The sequence below is a fragment of the Diplotaxodon limnothrissa genome, linkage group LG22, assembly GCF_057381915.1.
Source record: "Diplotaxodon limnothrissa isolate DT_005_m linkage group LG22, D_limnothrissa_male_GT1.1, whole genome shotgun sequence".
Taxonomy (NCBI): Eukaryota; Metazoa; Chordata; class Actinopteri; order Cichliformes; family Cichlidae; genus Diplotaxodon; species Diplotaxodon limnothrissa.
In genome coordinates, this window is record NC_140616.1 from 3055601 (window position 1) to 3082258 (window position 26658).

A 26658-nucleotide genomic window follows, 5' to 3' on the forward strand; every position below is an offset into this window, starting at 1 on the left:
TTAGCTGCCCTCGCCCTAGGAGCTGGCACAGGAGTGGGTGCTGGCTGGACGTCAGTTGCATCATCCCAAGGGGCTGGTGCAGGTGCGGGTACGTGCTGAGCCCTAGCCGCCCGAGTAGGTGCTACAGGGACAGGCTGAGCCTTAGCTGCCTTCACCTGAGAAGGTGAAACAGGTGAAGGGGAAGGCCGAATCTTAGCTGCCCTGCTGGCAGGAAGAGGCTGAACAATGGGTGAAGAAATAATGATTGACTGGGAGAAATTATCGGGTTTAGTGGTGTAATTAATAATGGCCTGGGATGGAGGAACTGGGACAGGTTGACAGGTAGGTGAAGAAATAGCAAAATGAGGAAAATTATCAGCCTGAGCAGCATTGATGTCTTTAATGGGAGCCTCTGAGGGAAAGACAGTTCTTTTGGAGGCAGAATGGTAATGAGTAGTAATTGGATAGTCCAGAATGTAATCACAGTGAACAGTCTTTGGTTTAGATGGAGTCCTGGCGCCCCGGCGAGGTGGAAGGTCTGGTGAATGAGGAGGGCAGTGTGAGTGCGAGGAGCGGAGCGGCGATAGAGGGAGAGGCCGAAGCGCAGTGAGAGACGCCCACTCTCCGCGGCGAATGCTCCGGTGTAGGTGAGGCAGCAGGTGGGAGAACGCAGTGTCCCCGAGGCCCGCCCAGAGCCAGGCAAGTCCCCTCGCAGACGTTCCGCAAAGAGCCGCTGTTTCTCCCTGAGCTCCTCCGCCCAGCGGGAGAGCACTGCCTCCTGCCGCTCGAACCGGCCAGAGTCCGCTGAGTCCCAAGCATGTCTTCGTGGCACGGGTCTTGTCATTCTGTCAGGGGTTGCTGTGTGGATGTGAAGAAGAGGGGACCCAAACACAGCACTCGTGGTGAGGATTAAGGGAGTTTATTGCAATGGCAGGATGAACGCACGAGCAGAACAGGGAAGAAGACTGGCTGACTGGACTGAAAGGCAAACATGCAGAGTAGACAGCAGTGACAACATCAATGACAAGACAGTAAGTGAGTGGAAACTGAGGACTTAAACACACTGGCTGAATAATGACTGATTGGAGACTGGTGAGTGAACAGCTGAACATAATTGAAGTAACACACAGGAAAAGGCTGGCACAAAGAACAGGGAGTGAAAACAGAGAATAAACCAGACATGAAACAAACTGAAAATGCTGGGTCAACGACCCAGGAACCCTGACAACAGCATGTTGGAGTCAGTCCAGGAGAAAGTCACACCAAAAGTTTCAATGCGCTGAAGATATCATTCATCATGACTTTTATAGCAGTAGCTGAATGAATGTTTAATTCTGTTTTTAATCTGCTGCAGCAGTTTGTAGTTAAGGAGAACACTTAGAGATCCCGAATGAATAAATAACAGACTAAAAACAAAAATACTTGGACCTCGAAAGTGCATCCCAGATCAAAAAATTATAATTATACTATTTTACATTTTTCTTGAAACATGTTGGCCGATTGAAATGACACCTGTGAATTCACAATGTGATGACTGCTTATGAAGTCATGCTGGAGTCACTGTGAATATTTCCATAGAGAGGCACTTTGCATCAGCAGCACCATGCTCCAGTGCTCTGGGAGAGTTTATAGTCCTGAGAGTTGAACACTGGATGACTGACAGCTGTCCTTCATCACAACAGAAGCCACAGAAATCCTCCTCATCAAAAACATGACTTTGATCTGCGTCCTCATCTGGACTCTCCTCTGCTGCTGCTTCACAGGTAAAGTCCAGAGAATCAAACTCCTCTCCTCTATCAACATCTGTCCCTCTGAAATGAAGCCCACAAAACCATGAAGCTGCTTTATGTTTTTGTCTCTGTGTCCTCAGAGTCCAGAGGACAGATCACAGTGACTCAGCCTGGAGCAGTGAGCTCTGCTGTGGGAGGAACTGCGAACATCAAGTGTAGGACCAGTCAGAATGTTTATAGCAACAACCGTTTAGCCTGGTACCAACAGAAAGATGGAGGAGTTCCTAAACTGCTCATTTACTACACTAGCAGCCGACAATCAGGGATTCCAGCTCGTTTTACAGGCAGTGGATCAAACTCTGACTTCACTCTGACCATCAGTGGAGTCCAGGCTGAAGATGCAGCAGTTTATTACTGTCAGAGTTTTCATGTTATCAACGGTCAGTATGTGTTCACACAGTGAAAAACAGTCGTACAAAAACCTCCCTCAGTCAGACTGAACAGAAACTGAAGTGACTGCTGCAGCTGGAAGATACTGCAGAGACTGATACAGTTCACTGAGGACACACACACACACACACACACACACACACACACACACACACACACACACACACACACACACACACACAAAATGAAGTGATTCATCACAATTTTGTGTCCTACATCGCATGTATGTTGTGTTCAACTTTCAAATATATATTTAACTAAAGAACAAACGTGGGCCATTAACAGATACCAGGATAAGTCCTGTTCATGACCTTTGACCTTAGAGCAAACACTGAATCTATATCAAGATAAAATAATCTGAATCCAAAAATCTGAAAATGTTCCTGATCAGTGAGGCTCAAAATAAAAACAACACACCTGTGAATTTAAGTGTAAACATATCATCAAACATGAACATGAGTGAAAAAGCTGTTATTGAACCGAAGGTGTTTTTTCATAGTTTGTTCATGTCATCATTCATTTAATCTTCTCCGTGTTCGTCAGTGAAATTAAAACTTTGTTCTTCAGATTCTTTCTAAGCACTCCTTGCATTCGTTGACTCTCCTGTCTGTGAGTTCTCCTCAGAACAAACAGCTCATTAGAGACACTAAAGACTCTTTCTTCTTTAGACTTGCTTTGTAGTCTGGTGAGACTGTTTCCGTGGTAACCAGGTCCCAGCATTGCTTCATGAACCAGTCTGTCTGGTACAGGTGAGCAACACCACCAACAACCTACCACACACATTTAAATAAACATAAAAATAACCTGAACAACTTTAAAACTCCTTTTTCAGCTTTTGCCAAAATGCAGATCTCCTTAGTGGTTCTTTCAGCCTGTGTTTTATTTTACCAGTGTAAAATAAAGACATCATGTTGGAGTGCAGAGTTGGTCTGAATTCTTCTAAATGAAACATATATTCATCAAGTGCAGGTTTGTAGATTTGAATAAAATTAAATGTCTGATTCAACCAAAATTCACTTTGCAAAACATCTTTATTACCTAAAACATGAATGTTGTCATTATGAGAAAGAAAATAACAGTTTTAGTCTTTATTTGTTCTTAAAAAAGAAAGATGGAGAGACAGTTACAGAGTTGAGAATGAGAGCATTAAACCAGTATCTGGTTGAGTCAGGTCAGGACTGGGAACACTGGTCTCTCCTCAGTGGCTCTGAGACCAGAGCCTGGCAGCCCTGGGTGGCCTCACAGGTCACAGAGCCCACCTTCATCCAGCGGTCTGCAGAGAGCCTCAGGGTGCTGCTCCAGCTGTAGAGGCCGTCGTTCTGCAGCACCACGGGGCTCCTGCTCTCCTCCCAGCTGATGCTGCCACTGCCATCCACCTTCCAGGACAGACTCCAGTCTGAGGGGAAGCCCTTGTTGGCCAGACATGTGATTGTTGCAGTCCCCTGCTGTAGCTCCTCACTGGAGGGGGGCAACACTGTCAGGACGGGACGGGTATCACCTAGGAGACACCAATCAGCTTAGAGCACAGGGAGCACACAGCTGTCAATCAAACCACAGACAGTCGGACACCTTTACTGTAAGAGCTGATTTTCTCCGTTAAGAAGTTTCTGTCAGGTGTTTTTTCTGCTCCACCAGTCATTCACTCACACATTGTTTCACTTCCCTTTAAGAAACCTCTCATGCATATCAGCACAGAGAGAATCATCACACAGTTTGAGCTGAAATATGTTCAAACTACACTGGAAATAAAAGAAGCAGATGTGGAAACATTTACAAAACAAGTTTAAAATCATCAATATTGTACATGACTGACATTAATATTAACTGGAAACAAATAAATAGAATAAATTAATTAATTCAGCGAAACGAAATGCTCTTCATGTATATCTAAAACAATTTTTAAAATTCACACAAACTCAAAGTAATTTCAAACAATACTTGAAAGTTTTTCTTCTTTATATTATTGTTAGATTTTTTTTCAGTTTAATTTGACTGAAATGTAGACATAATATTTTGACAGAGCAGATCTGAATTATCCTCCACGACACAAGAGGATGATAAAAAATTCCAGCATCAAACTTATTGTAAAGCTACGTGCTTTTCTCTTAAAATCAGAAGAGAAATTGTTAAATGCACTTTAATAAAAAGACAGTATTTGATAGTAAACCAGAATAAACTTACGTCCAACATCCAGTCGGGTTCCTCCACCAAAAGTCCACCACAGTGATACAAACTCATTGAGGCGCCGTACAAAAACCTCTGACTGTAGAGAGACACGGCTCTCTGACTCTGAAACAAACAAACTCAACTAAATAATTCACTGTTTGCACAGCAGCCATGACTCAGCTGATGTGACTTCTTCAAATACCATCATACAATCTTAGTTTAAATACAGTTCAATCCATGAGCTTTTGGACGATCACATTTTTTTGTCCTGTCCCGTTCGGCACTGAAGCAATCAGAATTATTGTCTGAAGGCCAAGAAAAATTCTCAACAGATTTATTTTCTCAAGTGAATCAGTGCCATACTGGTCCACTTGATTGATCTTCATTATTTTTTATTTTTTATTTTTTTTAAATGATTAGAATTGGAACAGATATAACCGGGGGATCGTAAAGACAAAGACAGATAAGAGAAGTTTAAGAAAAGTAGAGGGAAAGAAAAACAGAGGGGAAGAGGGACAGTGAGAAAAGACAATGAAAACCCATGAGATCACCTGCTGGAAGAAAAAGAAGAAAACAAGCAAAAAGAGAACAACACAGTAGGGAGACCACAGCAACAACCTAGATAAGCATAAGTAAGAGTAAATAATAAAGACTGAATGCTACTGAGCAGCACAAAAGACCGACAGCAGACGATATGCTTAGAGGCAGCATCCAAGGAAGACGGTGAGTGTCTGTGCACACCTGTGTGCGTGAGTGCGCTTGTTTCCAAAAGGTTTCTCCATGTAACTATCTAATAGTAATTGTGGGGAGCCATAGCACTGCCCCCCAGGACATGAAGCAAGCATGGAGGACATCCAGGACCCAGACATCCAGATTCCCCCCAGAGCACAAGAGCCCAAGCAGGACCACTGGAAGGACAGCCGCCTCCCTCCTAGAAACAAGCTGGGGAGAGCCCCAGACGGGTGTGTGTGGGGGGGCGGTGAGATGGAGTCTAAGACCCAACCAGACATATAAACATAGACAAAGCTCTTCATAAAACATGCCTCATCCGCAGACATTCGTATAAACACTAAATCCTATGCCTGAGTGCTTTCTATCTAGCATTGAGACAAATGTTCAGCATTTTACTCTCACCAGTCAGAGAGTCTAAAATATTTGAAACTGTAGCCTTTTGTTGTTTGTCACTGATCAATATCTGAGTAATATTCTTCATAATTAGGCACTAACACACATGGTGTCTTGATGCACGCTCAATCATCCAGGTAAGTAAAACCCACAAGGTTGATTCTGTTCATCTGGACGCAGCGTTTTCAGGGGGAGAAACGTTTCGTCACTCATCCAGGTGACTTCTTCAGTCTCAGCTGACTGCAGGTTTCTCCAACCTTAGAAACAGTACATTTGCATAATGACTGAAACCAGCCCACTGAAGGAACAATGGGCTGGGAGGTCAGTTCCTTGATCATTAATATGCAAATTCTCATGACCATTAATGAACAGACACTGATCAATGGCCATGAGTAACACACATGGTCTGGTGCAAAGATTCAGTATAAGTTCTGATGATGTGCTGCTTATGTTTTTAAGCTGTAATCTTTATAGTGTAGTACAGAGCACGATGAAGAAATGATGACTTTTCTTCGTGCAAATATTTACCAACTGTATTACCAGATTTTAAGTACGTCACAGAATAGCCTGCCCAATCCTCACAACCAAAGCTTGCTCAGCACAAGATGCACAATGTAAAACTTTGAAAAAATGCTTTTAAAAATAATCAACAAAACACAAATTGTTGAGTTTATGAATAACTCAATGGATTAATTAAAAAGAGAAAGAGGAAAAAAAGATGAAATTACAGCAGACAGAAATACCAAATCACTGATTCTTGAACACAGAGTAAACCTTTTATAATGGACAAGGGCATTTCCATGATTTCCATAGAGAGGCACTTTGCATCAGCAGCACCATGCTCCAGTGCTCTGGGAGAGTTTATAGTCCTGAGAGTTGAACACTGGATGACTGACAGCTGTCCTTCATCACAACAGAAGCCACAGAAATCCTCCTCATCAAAAACATGACTTTGATCTGCGTCCTCATCTGGACTCTCCTCTGCTGCTGCTTCACAGGTAAAGTCCAGAGAATCAAACTCCTCTCCTCTATCAACATCTGTCCCTCTGAAATGAAGCCCACAAAACCATGAAGCTGCTTTATGATTTTGTCTCTGTGTCCTCAGAGTCCAGAGGACAGATCACAGTGACTCAGCCTGGAGCAGTGAGCTCTGCTGTGGGAGGATCTGTGAGCATCAAGTGTACGACCAGTCAGGATGTTCGTGTTTGGAGCAACTACCATCTTTTAGCCTGGTACCAACAGAAAGATGGAGGAGTTCCTAAACTGCTCATTTACTGGTCTAGCACTCGACAATCAGGGATTCCAGCTCGTTTTACAGGCAGTGGATCAAACTCTGACTTCACTCTGACCATCAGTGGAGTCCAGGCTGAAGATGCAGCAGTTTATTACTGTCAGAGTGATCACTACATTAACAGCCAGTATGTGTTCACACAGTGAAAAGCCATCATACAAAAACCTCTCTCAAGTGCAGAGACTGATACAGTTGACTGAGTACACACACTCAAAGAAATACACTGGCTTTCATATCTTAGTGAGGATATCTAATTGACATAATGCTTTTCCTAACTGCTTACTATAACCTTAACCATCAAAAGTGAATGCCTAACTATAACCTAACTGTAACCCTGACACTAAAACCACTTTTTGAGACTCAAATGCCTTTAAACTCGTTTGGGACGAGCGTTTTTCCCCATAAGTGACTGTTGTTCTCCACAGTATAGTGGCATGCCACACGTGTAACGCACATTACAAAAAAAATCAAAAAAACAAAAAACAAAACATGTGGGGAACCTCCTCCAGATGTCACTGTTGGTGTTTCTGGAGTCAACAAACATAGTGTGTATTATTTCATCAAAAGAAGTTTATTGGTCTCCATCACCCTCAGATTTACAACCAATCATGGGGTAGATGAAGGTAATGACGTGTTCTGTTACCAACAGAAAAATGGTGAAACTCCTAAAAAGCTAACTTATAATGCTGACACTTGAGCTTCATGACCTTTGACCTCACTCACACTTCACAGAGGTTTTAAGTTTCTTGGAACCTTATCCCAACTTCACATAAATAGGATTGTTAGAAAGGTGTAAAAGTACACAACACACACGATGATTGTGCTCACTATTATTGCGTTTTACTGACAGTTATGAACTCAAGGAACACAGTCTGTTCCAGTCCAGCTCTCCCCGTCCCCGCTCGACTCTGTCTTCACTATATAGAGAAACAGAAAGAGACAGCGTCATCAGTCAGTCGCCACCACCTGTGGCTCACCTGCCTCCCGGCACCGCCCCCTTGAGCTCACTGTACCACTCCTCCCCTGCAGATGAGCCAAGGACCACACCTCCGCCACAGAAGGCAAATCAAACATACCCATTTTGGCTCTCTCTGTTATGGACACAGATGTACAGATTTGTATATAGAGTAGCATGAAAGACTCAAATGTAAGCACTCAGTAAGGTGCAGAAAAGTGCTGAACAATCATAAATTCTAAACAATCAGTTGTTTGTTTCTGCTCATTAAATTCTGTAAGAATTAGAAATGTGAAGGTCCCAAGTTCAGTCTGTGGATTTTACCTCCAACAGCAGCTTTTATCCAGGTACATGTTCTTGAACTTAAAGTGTCCGTGATGATAACAGAGATTCTATCATGATGGGTTTTATTACTTAATTTTATTCATTTGAATAAAGCTGGAATTCAGTTGTGTAATTGTTTGTAATTCGTGATTAAAAAAACATCAACAGCAGTGAACAACGATGCTTGATCTGCCCCACTGTTACATGTCACATGGTTGTGATCATAGCTACAGAAAGAGGTGTTATAGGTAGTGCTGTCAGAGATAACAGCCTCGTTTAAAAGATACTGATTGTGTCTGTTTGTGTTTTATAAGAAGTCCTTTGAAGCAAAGAGCAGTGACTGTACCTCCACATGTCTGAGCTCCTCACTCTCTGAGACTAAGCTCAGCTACTCTACAGGATGAACCTGTGACCTCGTTAATTCATATTTTTAATTAATCGAGATATATTCTTACTAAATATTATGATAAACATGTGAATCCATCAATGAACCATAAAACAAAACATTTAAATAATAGAAAATATTTTGGAATAAGAATATTCTGAAGAACAAACTGATATATCTGCTCAATACTATGATGGATTGAATCATTCCTGATAAACAGCATCGTCAGACTGATCCAAGTCAGTCAGTTCATTTCCATAGAGAGGCACTTTGCATCAGCAGCACCATGCTCCAGTGCTCTGGGAGAGTTTATAGTCCTGAGAGTTGAAGATGGCGCGGCCACGTCCAGACGCCTTCCTGACCGCTCCGCTCCGACTATCCACTTTTCTTGTTTTTTACTTATTTTTTGCTCTGGTTTACATCCCAAAATCCTCTAGTCTTATAGTATACGACAGCGGATCACTTGTAAACATCGGTGCCAAGGTTGCACATCTAATCTCGGACACTTTTAAACCTGACCCTTCCTGGCCGCCAGAGATTCTACGCGGCGCGGAGAACAACAAAGGACGGGCCGCTCATCCGAGGCGCAGAACAAAGAAGCGCCGGGGAAAACGCGCTGGTATTAGGAACAGACTGAGACAGCAGGCGCATCGCGCACCACTGCCCAGTATCCTACTGGCCAATGTACAATCCATGGAGAACAAGCTCGACGACCTAAGAGCAAGGGTCACCTTCCAACGTGACATGAGGGACTGCAACATTCTGTGCTTCACGGAGACATGGCTGTCCCCCACTGTGCCGGACCAGGCCGTAACTCCGTCGGATTCATTCTTTGTGCTCCGCGCGGACAGAACGGCAGAGTCGAACAAAACCAAAGGTGGAGGAGTGTGTTTCATGGTAAACAGAAAGTGGTGTGATGCCAGGAGCATTTCTACTCTCTCCAGCGGCTGCTCGCCACATCTGGAGTTCCTGAGCATTAAGTGCCGCCCTTTCTATCTGCCCCGTGAGTTCACCTCGGTCATCGCCACGGCGGTCTACATCCCACCCCAAGCGGACACAGGTATGGCTTTGTCCGAATTACATGATGTGCTGAGCTCGCTTCAAAACAAGGACCCGGGTGCAGCCCTCATTGTAGCAGGAGACTTTAACAAAGCGAACCTCAGACAAGTCATGCCAAACTTTTACCAGCATGTCTCGTGTCCAACGAGAGGGGATTGGATTTTGGATCACTGCTACACGCCATACAAGCAGGGCTACAAAGCTGTCTCACACCCGGCTTTTGGGAAGTCTGACCACAATGCCATCTTCCTCATTCCCCAGTATAAACAAAGCATACGGAGGGAAGACGTGACCACGAAGGAAGTAAAACGGTGGACTGCCCAATCAGAAGCTACGCTACAGGACGCACTCAACGACGTAGATTGGGACATGTTCAGAGCATGCGCAGTCGACATCAACGAGTTTACGGAAGTAGCAGTATGCTTCGTCAATATGCTAGCGGAGGAGATTATCCCCACTGCGAGAGTCACCACATTCCCAAACCAGAAACCGTGGATGGACAGATCGATCCGCACTGCAGTAAACGCCAGGACCGCCTCCTACAACGCGGGTCTCGCCACTGGCGATATGAGCGCCTACAAAGCGGCCTCATACGGCGTGCGGCGCGCGGTGAGAGATGCCAAACGCAGGTACCGGGAACGTGTGGAGTCCCACTTCCACCAGGGCGACACACGGAGTATGTGGCACGGACTACGCACCATTACGGACTACAAAGCCAGGGACACTGCGCCGATCAACGCCGACTCTGCATTCACCAACGAGCTGAATCGGTTCTACGCCCGTTTCGAGGTTAGCCAGGCGGCTAATGCTATCTACCGCCTGACTACCGAGGACAGTGACGTCATCAGCGAGAGACCGGTGACCAGCATCGCGGAGCATGACGTCCAAGCGGCACTGAGGAGAGTGAACACAAGGAAAGCGGCGGGGCCAGACGGCATCACCGGCCGTCTGCTGCGCTGCTGTGCTGACCAGCTAGCAGGTGTGTTCACTTACATCTTCAACGAGTCCCTGGCGAAGTCTGTGGTCCCCACATGCTTCAAAAGATCCACCATCATCCCTGTGCCCAAGAACAGCAAACCCTCATCCCTGAACGATTACCGGCCAGTTGCACTGACCTCGGTAGTAATGAAGGTGTTTGAGAGGCTGCTGAAGAACATCATCTCCTCCTCCATCCCAGACACCACAGTTCGCCTACAGATCCAACAGATCCACAGAGGATGCCATCGCCCACGTCCTACACACCACTCTCAGCCACGTGGACAAGAAACAGGGTAACTATGTGCAAATGCTGTTTGTTGATTACAGTTCAGCGTTTAACACAATAGTGCCCTGCAGACTGTTCACAAAGCTGAGGGATCTGGGACTTAACAGCCGTCTGTGTGCATGGGTGTTGGACTTCCTCACTGGCAGAACTCAGGTGGTGAGGGTGGGCAGGTGCTTCTCCAACAGCATCACCATCAACACAGGAGCACCTCAGGGATGTGTCCTCTCACCACTGCGCTACTCCCTCTACACTTCGGACTGTGTGGCCACCCATGGCTCCAACACCATTGTGAAGTTTGCTGACGACACAGTGGTGTTGGGTGCCATCTCCAACAACGATGAGGCGGCCTACATGGATGAAGTGAAGAATCTGGCATCGTGGTGCCAGGACAACCACCTCCAGCTGAACGTCAGCAAGACCAAGGAGCTGGTGGTGGATTTCAGAAGGGGTCAGCACAGAGACTACAAGCCCATTATCATCAATGGAGCTCCAGTGGAGAGGGTGCAGTCCTTCAAGTATCTTGGTGTCCACATCTCCTCAGACCTGACATGGTCTGCCCACATTCAGGTCCAGACCAAAAAGGCTAGGCAGCGCCTGTATCACCTACGACAACTGAGGAAGTTCAGGGTCTCTCCAAAGATCCTCAGGATTTTCTATACAGGCGCTGTGGAGAGCATCCTCACACAGAACATGACATCGTGGTTCGGGAACAGCTGTGTGAAGGACCAAAAAGCTCTCCAGAGAGTGATCCGTACAGCAGAACGCTGCTGCAGGATTGCTCTCCCCCCGCTTCAGGACACCTACACCAGGAGATGCCGGACTAGAGCAGCGCAGATACTGAAGGACCCGTCCCATCCTGGCAACAAACTGTTCCAACTTCTGCAATCTGGTAGAAGGTTCCGCATCTTCCGGGCAAGGACAGAGAGACTCAAGAGGAGCTTCTATCCCCAAGCCATCCGTGCCCTAAACACACACACCCGCCCTCTCACATCATCTATAATTGACTGAGACAGGACTCTTCCAGACACTAAACCAAGGCACAATGTACATTTCAATTCCTTTAATTTTAAATATGTTTATATTGTCTATCCTGTAAAATAGTCAGATATCTATTCATATTAATGTACAGAATTCACCTGCTTGCTGCTACCACTGCACATTCACCCAGTGTATATACTATATGTGTATATATATATATATATATATATATATATATATATATATATATATATATATATATATATATATATATATGTATATATATTTACATTTCACTGTGTGTTATACTTGTATAACTATGCATGTGACAAATAATAAAGAACCTTGAACCTTGAACCTTGAACACTGGATGACTGACAGCTGTCCTGACAGCTGGACTCTCCTCTGCTGCTGCTTCACAGGTAAAGTCCAGAGAATCAAACTCCTCTCCTCTATCAACATCTGTCCCTCTGAAATGAAGCCCACAAAACCATGAAGCTGCTTTATGTTGTTGTCTCTGTATCCTCAGAGTCCAGAGGACAGATCACAGTGACTCAGCCTGGAGCAGTGAGCTCTGCTGTGGGAGGATCTGTGAACATCAAGTGTAGGACCAGTCAGGATGTTTATGTTTGGAACAACAATCACCGTTTAGCCTGGTACCAACAGAAAGATGGAGGAGTTCCTAAACTGCTCATTCACTCTGCTAGCAGTTGAGTATCAGGGATTCCAGCTCGTTTTACAGGCAGTGGATCAAACTCTGACTTCTGTCATGGTCCTGCGACCATGACTCAGTGACTTTATGTTTATGTTCTTTATTGTTATTACTTGCATTATTATTCATGGCTGTTTTGGGATGGTTTGTGTTTGGGATTTTAGACACTGGGTTCTGGGTTTGTGCTCCCTCTGTTGGTCCCTGGTGTTAGTGTTCCCCTGTCTCGTCAGGTTAATCAGGTCCAGCTGTTTCCCCCACCTGTGTGTGATTTCCCAGTGTCTCTTCGTGTACTTATAGTGTGTGATTTCCTCTGCTCCTCGTCGCGTCGTCTGTGTTCCTACCTGGTGTAATCCTCTGCGTGTTCTCCCTGCTGTTCTCCCTTCATGTTCAGGTTTGCCACTCCTCTGTGTAGTTTATCCCAGTTTAGTTTCGTCCTTAGTTCTGTTTGCCATCTCCACTTTGTGTTTGTTATTAACAATAAATCACCCTCACATCTGAATAAGTGCTGCGTTTTGGGTCCTCCTTCCACTCTCCACACGGCCGCTGCCCCGGACCGTGACAACTTCACTCTGACCATCAGTGGAGTCCAGGCTGAAGATGCAGCAGTTTATTACTGTCAGAGTCAGCACTACATTAACAGCCAGTATGTGTTCACACAGTGAAAAACAGTCGTACAAAAACCTCCCTCAGTCAGACTGAACAGAAACTGAAGTGACTGCTGCAGCTGGAAGATACTGCAGAGACTGATACAGTTCACTGAGGACACACACACACACACACACACACACACGCACACACACATACACACACACACACACACACACACACACACACACACACACACACAAAATAAAGCCCTTCAACACAAATATGTGTCCCACTGCTATCTCATGCATGTTGTTTTCAACTTGCAAATATATAATTAACTAAAGAACAAACGTTGGCCAGTAACAGATACCAAGATGAATCTTAGTCATGACCCTTGATAACCGCAGTGGAACAAAGCCATGACATCTAATCAAGTGTCAGGGCTGTCGCCAGAGCGTGGAGTGAACCCAAAACAGACTCCGAGCTGTGGTGTGGACAATGACTTTATTTACAATGAGGTAGAAACACAACAGTAGTGAATAAAATGTGATCCGGGGCAAAAGAAGTGTAACATAAACTATTACCCACACAGTAAAATTGTTATGGCCCTGATCTGGCCCACACAATGTGCTTACACATGGCCCACATACCGCAAAGAATGACGGCCCTTTGGTGGACCAGATCAGGTTTGCCAGAGGTGGCCCACACATGGGCCAGCACAAGGCCAGCTGCAGATACAATGGTGGTCCTGTGCTGGCCCAGAAGAGTTTCAGCTCTGGCCCCAGATGTCAGCCTAATGTTTACCTTAATCAACCCATGTAATAACAACATGTGGCGGAACATAATAGTGCAAAAATAACATGATGAAACTCTGTTCAGACCCTTACAAGTACGCATATTGAGACAGGCCCAATGTGAAGCAGCAAATGCTATACAGGGCTTCACAGAGTTTGCATGGCATTCAGAATTCACTAATACTCTCCAAGTACTTTCACCAAAAAGGCTTTTACTATCCAGATAGCTTCTTTCTCCTTCCATCTGTATCTCTAGCGTAGCTGATTGGTACATGAAGGCACACACAGGTGTCCGAGCAGCGCACACAGATTGGGGGAGGGTCAGTCCTGCCTCCACACCATTTATCCACATATTGATTAAACTTATGTTTACATGCTTTTTATCAGCATTTATTATATTTAATTGCTTTTTATCAATATTTATTCCCATTGTGAAATGAGTATTTTAATCAAAAGAGTATCAATATTTATGCTTTTAATCCTGTTTTTAACACTGGGTTACAATTTCATTAGCAATAAATTTAATAACCCTCTATATTAACAGTTACACACTATATAGAACAACTTTATAGAATTATATTTGTTTGCAGATGTTAGCAGCTATCAGTGAATAGTTATCAGCTATTTTGAAACAAAACTGTAGAGAGACACGGCTCTCTGACTCTGAAACAAACAAACTCAACTACATAATTCTCCACTAGGCCTTTACTGAATCCAAATTCAGTTTCTGCTTGTTTGTGTGTCTCTCTTCATTCAGTTTAGTATTTAATAACAGGAATGCATGCTCTGTTGAGGTGAAAGAAGGTGACTTAAAAATGGAAGAATATCCTATTTCTTTGCCTGTGAAAGTCTTGGGTGGTTTTTAAAGTTTAGTATATTAGCTGATTGACGATTTCCTGAACCTTATGCTAACTTTGAACTGAAAATACTTCATCTTTTTAACTTATCTTTGAATAATGAGGAAACAAGTCTTATATCTCCATGAAATGGGTTGTAGTAGACAGTTGTTCAATTACTTTTGAGTGTCTGGCGAAAAAATCCTTGTGGGTAAAACCTACACACCTTTCAATTCAAATACAATCAGAAAGTTAGACAACCGACTTTGTGATCTTGATTATATTAATGTGATTGATCTATTACTAAACAGCTGTCAGGGGTTGCTGTGTGGATGTGAAGAAGAGGGGATCCAAACGCAGCACTCGTGGTGAGGATTAAGGGAGTTTATTGCAATGGCAGGATGAACGCACGAGCAGAACAGGGAAGAAGACTGGCTGACTGGACTGAACTGAACTGAAAGGCAAACATGCAGAGTAGACAGCAGTGACAATATCAATGACAAGACAGTGAGTAGAAACTGAGGACTTAAACACACTGGCTGAATAATGACTGATTGGAGACTGGTGAGTGAACAGCTGAACATAATTGAAGTAACACACAGGGAAAGGCTGGCACAAAGAACAGGGAGTGAAAACAGAGAATAAACCAGACATGAAACAAACTGAAAATGCTGGGTCAACGACCCAGGAACCCTGACAACAGCATGTTGGAGTCAGTCCAGGAGAAAGTCACACCAAAAGTTTCAATGCGCTGAAGATATCATTCATCATGACTTTTATAGCAGTAGCTGAATGAATGTTTAATTCTGTTTTTAATCTGCTGCAGCAGTTTGTAGTTAAGGAGAACACTTAGAGATCCCGAATGAATAAATAACAGACTAAAAACAAAAATACTTGGACCTCGAAAGTGCATCCCAGATCAAAAAATTATAATTATACTATTTTACATTTTTCTTGAAACATGTTGGCCGATTGAAATGACACCTGTGAATTCACAATGTGATGACTGCTTATGAAGTCATGCTGGAGTCACTGTGAATATTTCCATAGAGAGGCACTTTGCATCAGCAGCACCATGCTCCAGTGCTCTGGGAGAGTTTATAGTCCTGAGAGTTGAACACTGGATGACTGACAGCTGTCCTTCATCACAACAGAAGCCACAGAAATCCTCCTCATCAAAAACATGACTTTGATCTGCGTCCTCATCTGGACTCTCCTCTGCTGCTGCTTCACAGGTAAAGTCCAGAGAATCAAACTCCTCTCCTCTATCAACATCTGTCCCTCTGAAATGAAGCCCACAAAACCATGAAGCTGCTTTATGTTTTTGTCTCTGTGTCCTCAGAGTCCAGAGGACAGATCACAGTGACTCAGCCTGGAGCAGTGAGCTCTGCTGTGGGAGCATCTGTGAGCATCAAGTGTAGGACCAGTCAGAATGTTTATGTTTATAGCAACTATCAGCGTTTAGCCTGGTACCAACAGAAAGATGGAGGAGTTCCTAAACGTCTCATTCACTCTGCTAGCACTCGAGAATCAGGGATTCCAGCTCGTTTTACAGGCAGTGGATCAAACTCTGACTTCACTCTGACCATCAGTGGAGTCCAGGCTGAAGATGCAGCAGTTTATTACTGTCAGAGTTTTCATGTTATCAACGGTCAGTATGTGTTCACACAGTGAAAAACAGTCGTACAAAAACATCCCTCAGTCAGACTGAACAGAAACTGAAGTGACTGCTGCAGCTGGAAGATACTGCAGAGACTGATACAGTTCACTGAGGACACACACACACACACACACACACACACACAAATAAATGCTTTTTATACCTTAGTGAGGACATCTAGTTGACATAATGCTTTCCCCAGCCTCTTACCCTAACCTTAAAAATGAATCCTGAACTCTAACACCTAGCTTAAATCTTAAATTAACTGTATCCCTGACACTAAACCCACATTTTGAGCCTTGTGGCTATTTAATAATAGGAGACCAAAAAAAAGGTGACTTGACCATTTCTTCACCTGAGAAAGTCTTGGGTTGTCAGTGTTCTTTGGGTCATTATCTATTTGCACTGTGAAGTGCTGTCCAATGACTTTCCAACTACTCCAATGAGTAACATTGGCTCCAACATCTTTGACAGATGATGTGATATGCTTCAGATCAGTTTTCCTTCTTCATCATTTTCTTTTCTAATTATGCTGATAAAATTTCATCTTGGAACTGTTCCTGATTTTTCTGTGTTTTTCTGGCAAAGTCTAATCCAGTCTTCCAGTTCTTGAGTGTAACCAGCAGTTTGTAACTGGTAAGAGTTTCCTTTCATAAAGATGACTCTTGATCTCTTGGTAGTAGACTTAGACTATGATACAGCCACCTGGGGCTACTGTAGCTCAGAAGCATCCATCCAATGCATCCATCTCAGTCTAAATGTGTTTGAATGTTGTATAGAAAGCATTCCAGTAGGAAAAGCATACAAATTGTTCTTGTATTTCTTTATGGGTGAATGAGCAGAAAAGCACTATAGAAAAACCAGTCCATTTCCCCCTTAGAGAGTATTTTAGACTAATGAATATGACGTGTAAAGTACTCAAAATTAAGCTGTGGTAGAGTTTTTTCCCTTAAACTATGAATTCTGTCCTCATTCGTCCTCAATTGCTCAGTTATTTTTGAGCCTCTGAAAAAAATAAGTAAAAAGAGGAGTATCCTTGTGGCAAAGACGTCCACATGTTATCTGCTCCAATATAGGACCAAATTTAGAGAACTTACTTTGAATTTCAGTAAAATGTTAATTTGATTGATCCATTACTAAACAGCATTATTTGACTGATACAAATCTGTGCTGACTTAGAGTCACAGCAACCAAAACAAAACTAGACCAGGGGATGTTAAAATATACTTTTCTGAATAAATATGAATCATATCATTTAGATGATTTTACAAATGACTCTCAAACCATGTTGACTGATCGAAATGACACCTGTGAATTCACATTGTGATGACTGCTTGTGATGAAATCCTGTTGAAGTCAGTCAGATGATTTCCATAGAGAGGCACTTTGCATCAGCAGCACCATGCTCCAGTGCTCTGGGAGAGTTTATAGTCCTGAGAGTTGAACACTGGATGACTGACAGCTGTCCTTCATCACAACAGAAGCCACAGAAATCCTCCTCATCAAAAACATGACTTTGATCTGCGTCCTCATCTGGACTCTCCTCTGCTGCTGCTTCACAGGTAAAGTCCAGAGAATCAAACTCCTCTCCTCTATCAACATCTGTCCCTCTGAAATGAAGCCCACAAAACCATGAAGCTGCTTTATGTTTTTGTCTCTGTATCCTCAGAGTCCAGAGGACAGATCACAGTGACTCAGCCTGGAGCAGTGAGCTCTGCTGTGGGAGGATCTGTGAGCATCAAGTGTAGGACCAGTCAGAATGTTTATGTTTATAGCAACTATCAGCGTTTAGCCTGGTACCAACAGAAAGATGGAGGAGTTCCTAAACGTCTCATTCACTCTGCTAGCACTCGAGAATCAGGGATTCCAGCTCGTTTTACAGGCAGTGGATCAAACTCTGACTTCACTCTGACCATCAGTGGAGTCCAGGCTGAAGATGCAGCAGTTTATTACTGTCAGAGTCTCCATAACATTAACAGCCAGCTTGTGTTCACACAGTGAAAAACAGTCGTACAAAAACCTCTCTCAGTCAGACTGAACAGAAACTGAAGTGACTGCTGCAGCTGGAAGATACTGCAGAGACTGACACAGTTCACTGAGGACACACACACACACACACACACACACACACACACACACACACACACACACACACACACACACACACACACAGAGTGAAAATGTCATTGTTGCTAAAGGAAAAGAAAGTTGGAAATATATCATTTATTTTTAACAAATCATTTGTGACCTTTGACTTCTGCTTCATACCAGCTCAAATAAATCTCAATTTCTAAATATCGATCATTATCAAAAATCATATTTCTTTAAGAAAAAAAATCTGACACTAAATGAACTCACCAAAAGTCAGTGAGTCATAATTATCTGCACAATTTAGCAAATACTTCAAATAGAAACTTTAAGTCCAAATCAGTCAAATGATCAAATTTCCATCTTTTCTTTCTCAGGTTTTTAGATTTTCTCTTTTTTGCTCTTCAACACTGCCATGGTCCAAAGACCTGTTGACTTCCTATTCATGTTTTTGATTATTAATATGATTCGTTTCATTTATTTTCTGTTTTCCAGTCGCATCTCTTCGTCCCTCTGTTCCTTATGTTCTGTCAACCCGTGTCTCAGAGCTATTCTCTGGTTCCCTGTTTTATTTGGATTCTGCGTTCTGTGTGAGTGTATTCGTCATGTCTGATGAGGTTCAGCTGTGTCTGCCTTCTGTGGTGTATTCCCTCGTTACCCTCTGTGCATATTAGTATGTGTTCTAATAATAGCACTGACACATGTTCACATTCCTCAAATTGAGTTATTAATATTTAAACAGGTTATAGTCAAAGGTCAGCTGCCAATCTCAGAGTTAACCAACTCTGACTTTAAACTTAGGAGTTAAAACTGCTTTGTTCCTGAAAGCAGTTGAACAAATTGAGTTGAGATGGAATCTTGAGCTCTCAGTTTGAGAACAGATGAAGGTAAATTTATTGAACTGTTTACCTCGACTTAAGCACTTACCTGTGTACTGAACAGCCCTCGTCAGTGGATCCCAACACCAGTATTTGACAGTAACAGGTGAGCCTCAACTTTAATTGGTAAAGAGACACCATGAGAACTGACATTACAATACTTTTATTTTACAAAAGTCAGCGTCTTTCAGTTCAAAGTTTGTTAGGCAGCTCAAAGTCAAAAAGTCAAAGTCAAAGTCAACTTTATTTGTCGATTCTTCCACATGTACAGGACATACGGAGAATAGAAATTGCGTTACTCTTCAATCCCTAGATAAATAGCAAATGAACATTTAAATATATTTAAATATAAAAGTGATTTAAAAAAATGCAAGTAAAATAATTAAAAAGTAAAAATTTAAATAAATACAATTTTACATATAACAAGGAAGCTATACAATATACAATATAATGGGTAAGTGACATTGAGTGTAAACCAGGCAGAGTAGTGCAAATAGGCAAATAGTGCAAATGGAGATTTAGTAGTGTACGGTAAGAGAAAGTGTAACAACAAAGTCTTATGAGGTAATGGCAGTCCAATGCTCCACAAAGTGACTGGTAACTGGTGCAGGCCAGTGAGTGAGTCAGAGAGTGTGTGTGTTTGTGTGTGTGTGACAGAGTTCAGTGAGACCGTGGAGGAGAGAGGGGAGAGGGGGCAGAATCGGGAGGGAGTTAAGCTTCCTGACAGCCTGATGGATGAAGCTGTCCTTCAGCCTGCTGGTCCTGGCCTGGAGACTCCGCAGTCTCCTCCCCGACGGCAGCAGCTTGAAGAAGCTTTGCATTGGGTGTGTGGGATCAGCCGCTATGCAAAGGGCTTTTTTAGTGAGACGGGTGCTGTAAATGTCCTGGAGGGAGGGGAGAGAGACACCAATGATCCTCTCTGCAGCTCTCACTATGCGTTGGAGGGTCCTATGACAGGACGCATTGCAGGCTCCAAACCACACAGTGATGCAGCTCGACAGGATGCTCTCGATGGTGCCTCTGTAGAAAGTGTACATGATGGGGGCTGGTGCTCCTGCTCTTCTTAGTTTGCGGAGAAAGAAGAGACGCTGCTGTGATTTCTTGGCCAGTGCTGTGGTGTTGTACGTCCAGGAGAGATCCTCTGTGATGTGCACACCCAAGAACTTGGTGCTGCTCACTCTCTCCACAGACGCTCCGTCAATGGTCAGAGGAGCATGTTGGGTGTGCATTCTCCTGAAGTCCACAACAATCTCCTTCGTCTTCTCCACATTCAGAGAGAGATTGTTGTCAGCACACCACGTGGCCAGGCGTCTCACCTCACTTCTGTAGTCGGTCTCATCCCTGTTGCTAATGAGACCCACCACCGTTGTGTCGTCCGCAAACTTGATGAAGAGGTTGGAGCTGTATGATGGAGTGCAGTCATGGGTCAGCAGAGTGAAGAGGAGGGGGCTCAGCACACATCCCTGCGGGGCCCCCGTGTTTAAAATGATGGTGCTGGATGTATTACTGCCAACCCGTACTGCTTGAGGTCTTCCGGTGAGGAAATCCAACAGCCAGTTGCACAGTGAGGTGTTGAGCCCCAGCTGGACCAGTTTTTGAATGAGCTGTTGGGGGATTATGGTGTTGAATGCTGAACTGAAATCTATGAACAGCATTCGAACATATGAGTCTTTTTTGTCCAGGTGTGTGAGTGCCGAGTGGAGTGCAGTGGAGATGGCATCATCGGTTGAGCGGTTGGGCCGATAGGCAAACTGGAAGGGATCCAGGGAGGGGGGCAGGACAGTCTTGATGTGTTGCATGACTAGTCGTTCGAAGCACTTCATCAGGATGGGAGTAAGTGCAACAGGACGGTAGTCATTAAAGCAGGAGGGAGAGGACTTTTTTGGAACCGGAATGATTGTGGTGGCTTTAAAACATGTGGGGACGACAGCCTGGATGAGTGATATGTTGAAGATGTCTGTGAAGACATCAGTGAGTTCCACTGCACAGTCTCTCAGTACACGACCAGGAATGTTGTCAGGACCCGGAGCTTTACGTGCATTGATCCTGCTGAGGGATCTCCTCACGCTGTCCGGTGACAGAGTCATCACCTGGTCACCAGGAGGGGGTGGGGTCTTCTGTGCAGTGGTGCTGTTTTGGACTTCAAAGCGAGCAAAGAAAGTGTTCAGCTCGTTCAGCAGGGGGATAGTGCTATCACAGGTCTGTGGTGGGGGCTTGTAATCTGTGATGGTCTGAATGCCTCGCCACAGGCTCCGTGAGTCTCTGCTGTCTTTGAAGTGATGAGATATTTGTACATTTAAAACAACAACACAAACACAACGCAGCAACAAGAAACTATGCAGTATATTATAACCGAATACTTAAACATGACTGCACAACAACCTTTCAAAAGAACATTTGTAGATGAATTGTTATTTTCCTTCCAATACTTGAAGCATTTTCTGAGCATCACTTTTTGGTGCATGGCTTGTTGCATGCATACCCCACCTGTCTCAACGGGACTATAAATATAACTATATACAGTCACATTTGTAAGAACAAAAAACCTTTATACTAAACACTTTTAAAATGTACAATTTTGAAGAAGCCCAGGAGCAATCCCATTTAAGAACACTTAGAATAACACAACTTCATCCCAAAAGGCCACAGGTTTTAACCACAGCTTTCCAGCATCAGTTCATGTAAATGCAGCTACAGCTTTCCAAATCCCAGGAATCCTTTTAATGCAGTGTTCATAAGATCTTTAAATTGATCCTCGTATGCAACACGTCTCGGAAGATACAGGGATAAGCTGCACATCGATGCGTATCCCCGACTCCTGATCATAAAAGTCTATGTTGCAGGACCCCAGTGGTGGAAGTAAGTCAGCCCCAGTTATAAAGACCAGCAGCTCTTCAAACGTGTGGTCCACCTCTTGCTCTGTTAAAATACATACAACTAGTAAATAAAGCGTAATGTGTAGGTTCATGAATAAAAGATTTATAATCAGTTACACTGACTGTTATGTAGAGCGGTTGCATTAATGACAATTTAGGAGTCAAAAACAGGTTGTTAGGCAAAACTAATACTGCGAAGCATCGTATAAAGAAAAAGCAAAGCAATCCTGCCCTCCTAAGACACAGGACATTAATTTTTGTCCTCCGAGTCGGAGACCTGTATGTCAAGGACCCTTGACAGGTATTCATATACCTAAATGCCAAGAGAAAGAAAATATGTGTGTCGTCGTTAGGATAGGGATTTATGTTGGTGTGAGAGACTGTAGCCTACAAGTTCATATTGTTCAATGACAGTTATGACATGTTGTGTTTCAGGTGATTTTACAGAAAAAAAACACCAAAATAACGTACTGAATACTTTTAACAAAAAAACTCTCTATATTAAATGACTTCTTAAAATACCTGCCCCAACACTGATCACGAGAATAGACTCATTCTTATACAGCACTTTTCTGCTCCACCTGCTCAGTGTTTCATACAACAACCTGCAACATGCTGAAACATTTCATTACACAGCATGCAATGAATTTGCATATATGTAATGTCTTTAATATCCTGCTTAGTAATGGCAGTGTCTCTCAATTCCCCTTCGCACTTACTCTTTAACATAAACTTTGCTTAACTTCATGTATTGAAAGTGGCTTAATTCTACTGACTCATATTGACTACAGATAGCACACTGGCTTCCAATTAGAACCCTGGAAATCATTATTTAGAGTTTAATATTGACATCACCACAAAAGTAAGACAAAGACTCGATTCTTATTTAATGTAGATATTTTTTTATTCTTTAAAACTTTAAACAAACTTTAAACTTTAAACAAAGCAATGAAAAATGAGAGAAGAAATTAGATTTTTTTTTTTAAAGCTACAGAGTGCAGACTGAAAGTAAGACCAGCATGAAAGTCACAGTTAGTCAGGTCAGGACTGGGGACACTGGTCTCTCATCAGTGGCTCTGAGACCACAGTGTGGGAGCCCTGGGTGGCCTCACAGGTCACAGAGCCCACCTTCATCCAGTGGTCTGCAGGGAGCCTCAGGGTGCTGCTCCAGCTGTAGAGGCCGTCGTTCTCCTGCACCACGGGGCTCCTGCTCTCCTCCCAGCTGATGCTGCCACTGCCATCCACCTTCCAGGACAGACTCCAGTCTGAGGGGAAGCCCTTGTTGGCCACACACATGACTGTAGCCTTCCCCTGTTTCAGCTCCTCACTGGAGGGACCCAGCACCTTCAGGGCGGGGCGGGCATCACCTAGGAAACACCAATCAGCTTAGAGGGCACGAACCACAATTTGAATTTCTCCGTTAAGAAGTTTCTGTCAGGTGTTTTTTCTGCTCCACCAGTCATTCACTCACACATTGTTTCACTTCCCTTTAAGAAACCTCTCATGCATATGAGCACAGAGAGAATCATCACACAGTTTGAGCTGAAATATGTTCAAACTACACTGGAAATAAAAAAACAAAAAACAAAACAAAGATGTGTCAACAATTTTAAAAGATGTTAAGCTTCCACATCATCAGTTCTTCGTAATAAACAGCTTGTTCTGGATAAGAAACTCAATACCACTACTTACCTCATGTGTTTTTTTTATTGCTTACATTGTTGTAAATGATATGATACAATAAGAACACCAGAGATCTTTATCTTCACTCTGTGCAGTTTAACTTTTTTCATTGGAAATTGTCCTGAGTGTCTGAATAATCATTTCCAAAGCTGACTTTGTTTCTTAGGACAAAATTTATGAATAAAATATGTAATCAGTTACACAAAAAGTTTCCTAACCTTTCATATTAAATGAAATTAAAGAAAAGAAAAGAAAATTACATTTAAAAAAAAAAAGCTCCAAGTCTGACTTACTTCCAACTTGCAGTCTGGTTCCTCCACCAAAAGTCCACCACAGTGATACAAACTCATTGAGCCACCGTACAAAAACCTCTGACTGTAGAGAGACACGGCTCTCTGACTCTGTCAGACTGGATTAAAACTAAAAGCTCTCGAGACTTAACCAGATGTATGTATATGTAAAATATCCTCAAGTCCACTCTGATGTTTTATATTGTGTTTAATATTCATTTTAACATTTATTCTGAAGCTAACTTTGTTTCTTCATGAAAATTTATCTAAAAACTATTTTCCTGAGGTTTTTTTAGGCGCATTGAACAGAAAAGTTAAGATAATCAAAAGAAAGAAATTTGCTAAAGTAAATGAGGTTTAAGTTTGACTTACTTCCAACATCCAGTCTGGTTCCTCCACCAAAAGTCCACCACAGTGATACAAACTCATTGAGGCGCCGTACAAAAACCTCTGACTGTAGAGAGACACGGCTCTCTGTGTGACTGAACTAAACCTACAAGCCCTCAAAATACAACTTTACCATCAGAACTAGAAATAATAATGAATAATATGAAACATCCCAGATTTTCATTGGAAATTGTCCTGAGTGTCTGAATATTCATTTCCAAAGCTGACTTTGTTTCTTAGGACAGAATTTATGAATAAAATAATTAATCAGTTACATAAAAAGTTTCCAAGCCTTTCATATTAAATGAAATTAAAGACAAGAAAATTACATTTAAAAAAAAAAAAGCTCTACGGCTGACTTACTTCCAACTTGCAGTCTGGTTCCTCCACCGAACGTGTACCACAGTGATACAAACTCATTGAGGCGCCGTACAAAAACCTCTGACTGTAGAGAGACACGGCTCTCTGACTCTGAAACAAACAAACTCAACAATATGAATTCTTTAAATCATAATTTCATAACATATTAATATTATAATTTTTACATAAAAACAACGAAACACAATAAAACTATATTCCAATAATCCAATTTGGTCATTTACATTTAACAACTGTTAAGATACATCACTTTAATGCTTCCACCTTCTTTCTCATAACTCTAAACATTAAATTTAATTTTCAAGCTACAATCACAAAACTTAAAACTCATCAGGTAAAACCTGACAAATGCATCAAAACAGTTTTATGTTCTCTCACAAACACTTAGTGTCTTCAGATCGCGCACAGAACCAGTTAAAATGATAATACTGCTGAGCATCGCACACTACGTCACAAAACAGAGCATGAAACTCAAGTCTTTCCAGTCTCACAGTTTGTCCTGTTATTCTACAAAACATATAAAATGTCAACCTAAAACAGATGAATGATTCTGAGCAGGGCCGTGCAGAGATGCTGGAAGGGACGGGTGCTCAAAGTTCAAAAGGGGCACATGGAACCAGGCTGAATAACAACAACACTGTTGCTGTTGAGGGGTTGCTGCTGCTCCTGCTGCAGATAGTGATGGAGGTCTGTGTTGCTTTGAGACTGTAGACAGTAAAAAGTCCACAGCAGAGATGGCAGCTGATTAAAGGAGTGTTATGAGATGATAATAAAATGCAAAGATTGGTGACAGCGCTCAGAAGCACTAAACAACAAAACTGTGGGAAATAAACTCAGCTCTGCCTGTGAGTCACTCTTCCATCTCCTCATCTCATCTGTCACTCTCCACTTGCTGTACATCTCAGAACAGGGCACACTCTGGTGTTTCATTAATCTATTATTTAATTATCCATACTTAAAAGCTCATGCACCTAATCCAAAATAAAGTAATGATAGAAAAATGTTATAGAACCAAAGCATTGTGTTTATTATTGTTTTTATACTTGAGCACCTCTGCTATACAACAACTGGTACAGGCGTTATTGTTCCCTGTTGTGACGGAGTTACACCGTCCCGAGACACATTTTTGGCTTCTAAGCCAGAGATCTTGCAACTGGCTTTTGGGCTGTGTGGGGTCTCTCTCTTCCGGAAGATGATTGAATAAAGAATTATAAATGTTTGGACCACTCCTGAGTTGGGTTTTCTCTGTTCTATCATGGGGATGAAAAAATCAGGTTTAATAGACAGTAATATATGATGAGTAATAATTTAAAAAATCCATACACATAAAACACACACACACACATACGGTGACATTTTATACCTTCTCCAGAATACTGTATATACTACGGCCACAAGTTTTCATCATGATGCTGATCCAGAATCCTTCCCTTATTATTTAATTCTAGTGCTATAAGTGTCATGGTCCTGGGTCATGTGACCCAGTGTTTTGTGTTAATTAATATGCTTTAGGTTATTCTGGTTATGTCTTTTGCTGTGATTTCTAGTTCCTAGGTTTGGTTCCCATGCTCCCTCTGTTCCAGTTCAGTCAGGTCTCTGTGTAAAGCCCGTGGCTGTGTCCCAATTCAGGGTCTGCACGCTTGAACTACGCGCACTACGGTGCGTACTATGAGTACGAGAAGTGCGGAAGTGAGAGGCTTGTGAAATGGGACGGTCTAGCCTGCGTCGCGCTGTTCAGGTTGCCTAGCAACCATGATACTAACCGCGAGAAACGTTACATAC

The 26658-nt window shown here is 42.9% G+C and overlaps 1 protein-coding gene and 3 pseudogenes across 1 annotated transcript; 2 read left to right on the forward strand and 2 right to left on the reverse strand.

The window, feature by feature from the left end:
- The first annotated feature begins 1690 nt into the window (after positions 1 to 1690).
- LOC146609162 (Ig kappa chain V region BS-5 pseudogene) lies at positions 1691 to 2172 on the forward strand (annotated as a pseudogene).
- A 1159-nt stretch (positions 2173 to 3331) lies between these two features.
- Positions 3332 to 4533, reverse strand: LOC146609163 (Ig kappa-b4 chain C region pseudogene; annotated as a pseudogene).
- Positions 4534 to 15819: 11286 nt separating this feature from the next.
- On the forward strand, positions 15820 to 18297 carry LOC146609164 (immunoglobulin kappa light chain-like). The gene is made up of 3 exons (XM_085346959.1): positions 15820 to 15871; positions 15979 to 16287; positions 17966 to 18297. The coding sequence occupies exons 1-3, from the start codon at positions 15820 to 15822 to the stop codon at positions 18295 to 18297; spliced, it is 693 nt and encodes a 230-aa protein (XP_085203085.1).
- Positions 18298 to 23139: 4842 nt separating this feature from the next.
- On the reverse strand, positions 23140 to 24918 carry LOC146609165 (Ig kappa-b4 chain C region pseudogene; annotated as a pseudogene).
- Positions 24919 to 26658: the final 1740 nt, after the last annotated feature.

Excerpts from the sequence above, each read along its gene's own strand:
- LOC146609164 (XM_085346959.1), top strand. The coding sequence starts at position 15,820 with ATGACTTTGATCTGCGTCCTCATCTGGACTCTCCTCTGCTGCTGCTTC. Across the intron at positions 15,872-15,978 it reads CCTCTGCTGCTGCTTCACAG|AGTCCAGAGGACAGATCACA; the intron begins GTAAAGTCCAGA and ends CTGTGTCCTCAG. Across the intron at positions 16,288-17,965 it reads GAGTTTTCATGTTATCAACG|AGTCCAGAGGACAGATCACA; the intron begins GTCAGTATGTGT and ends CTGTATCCTCAG.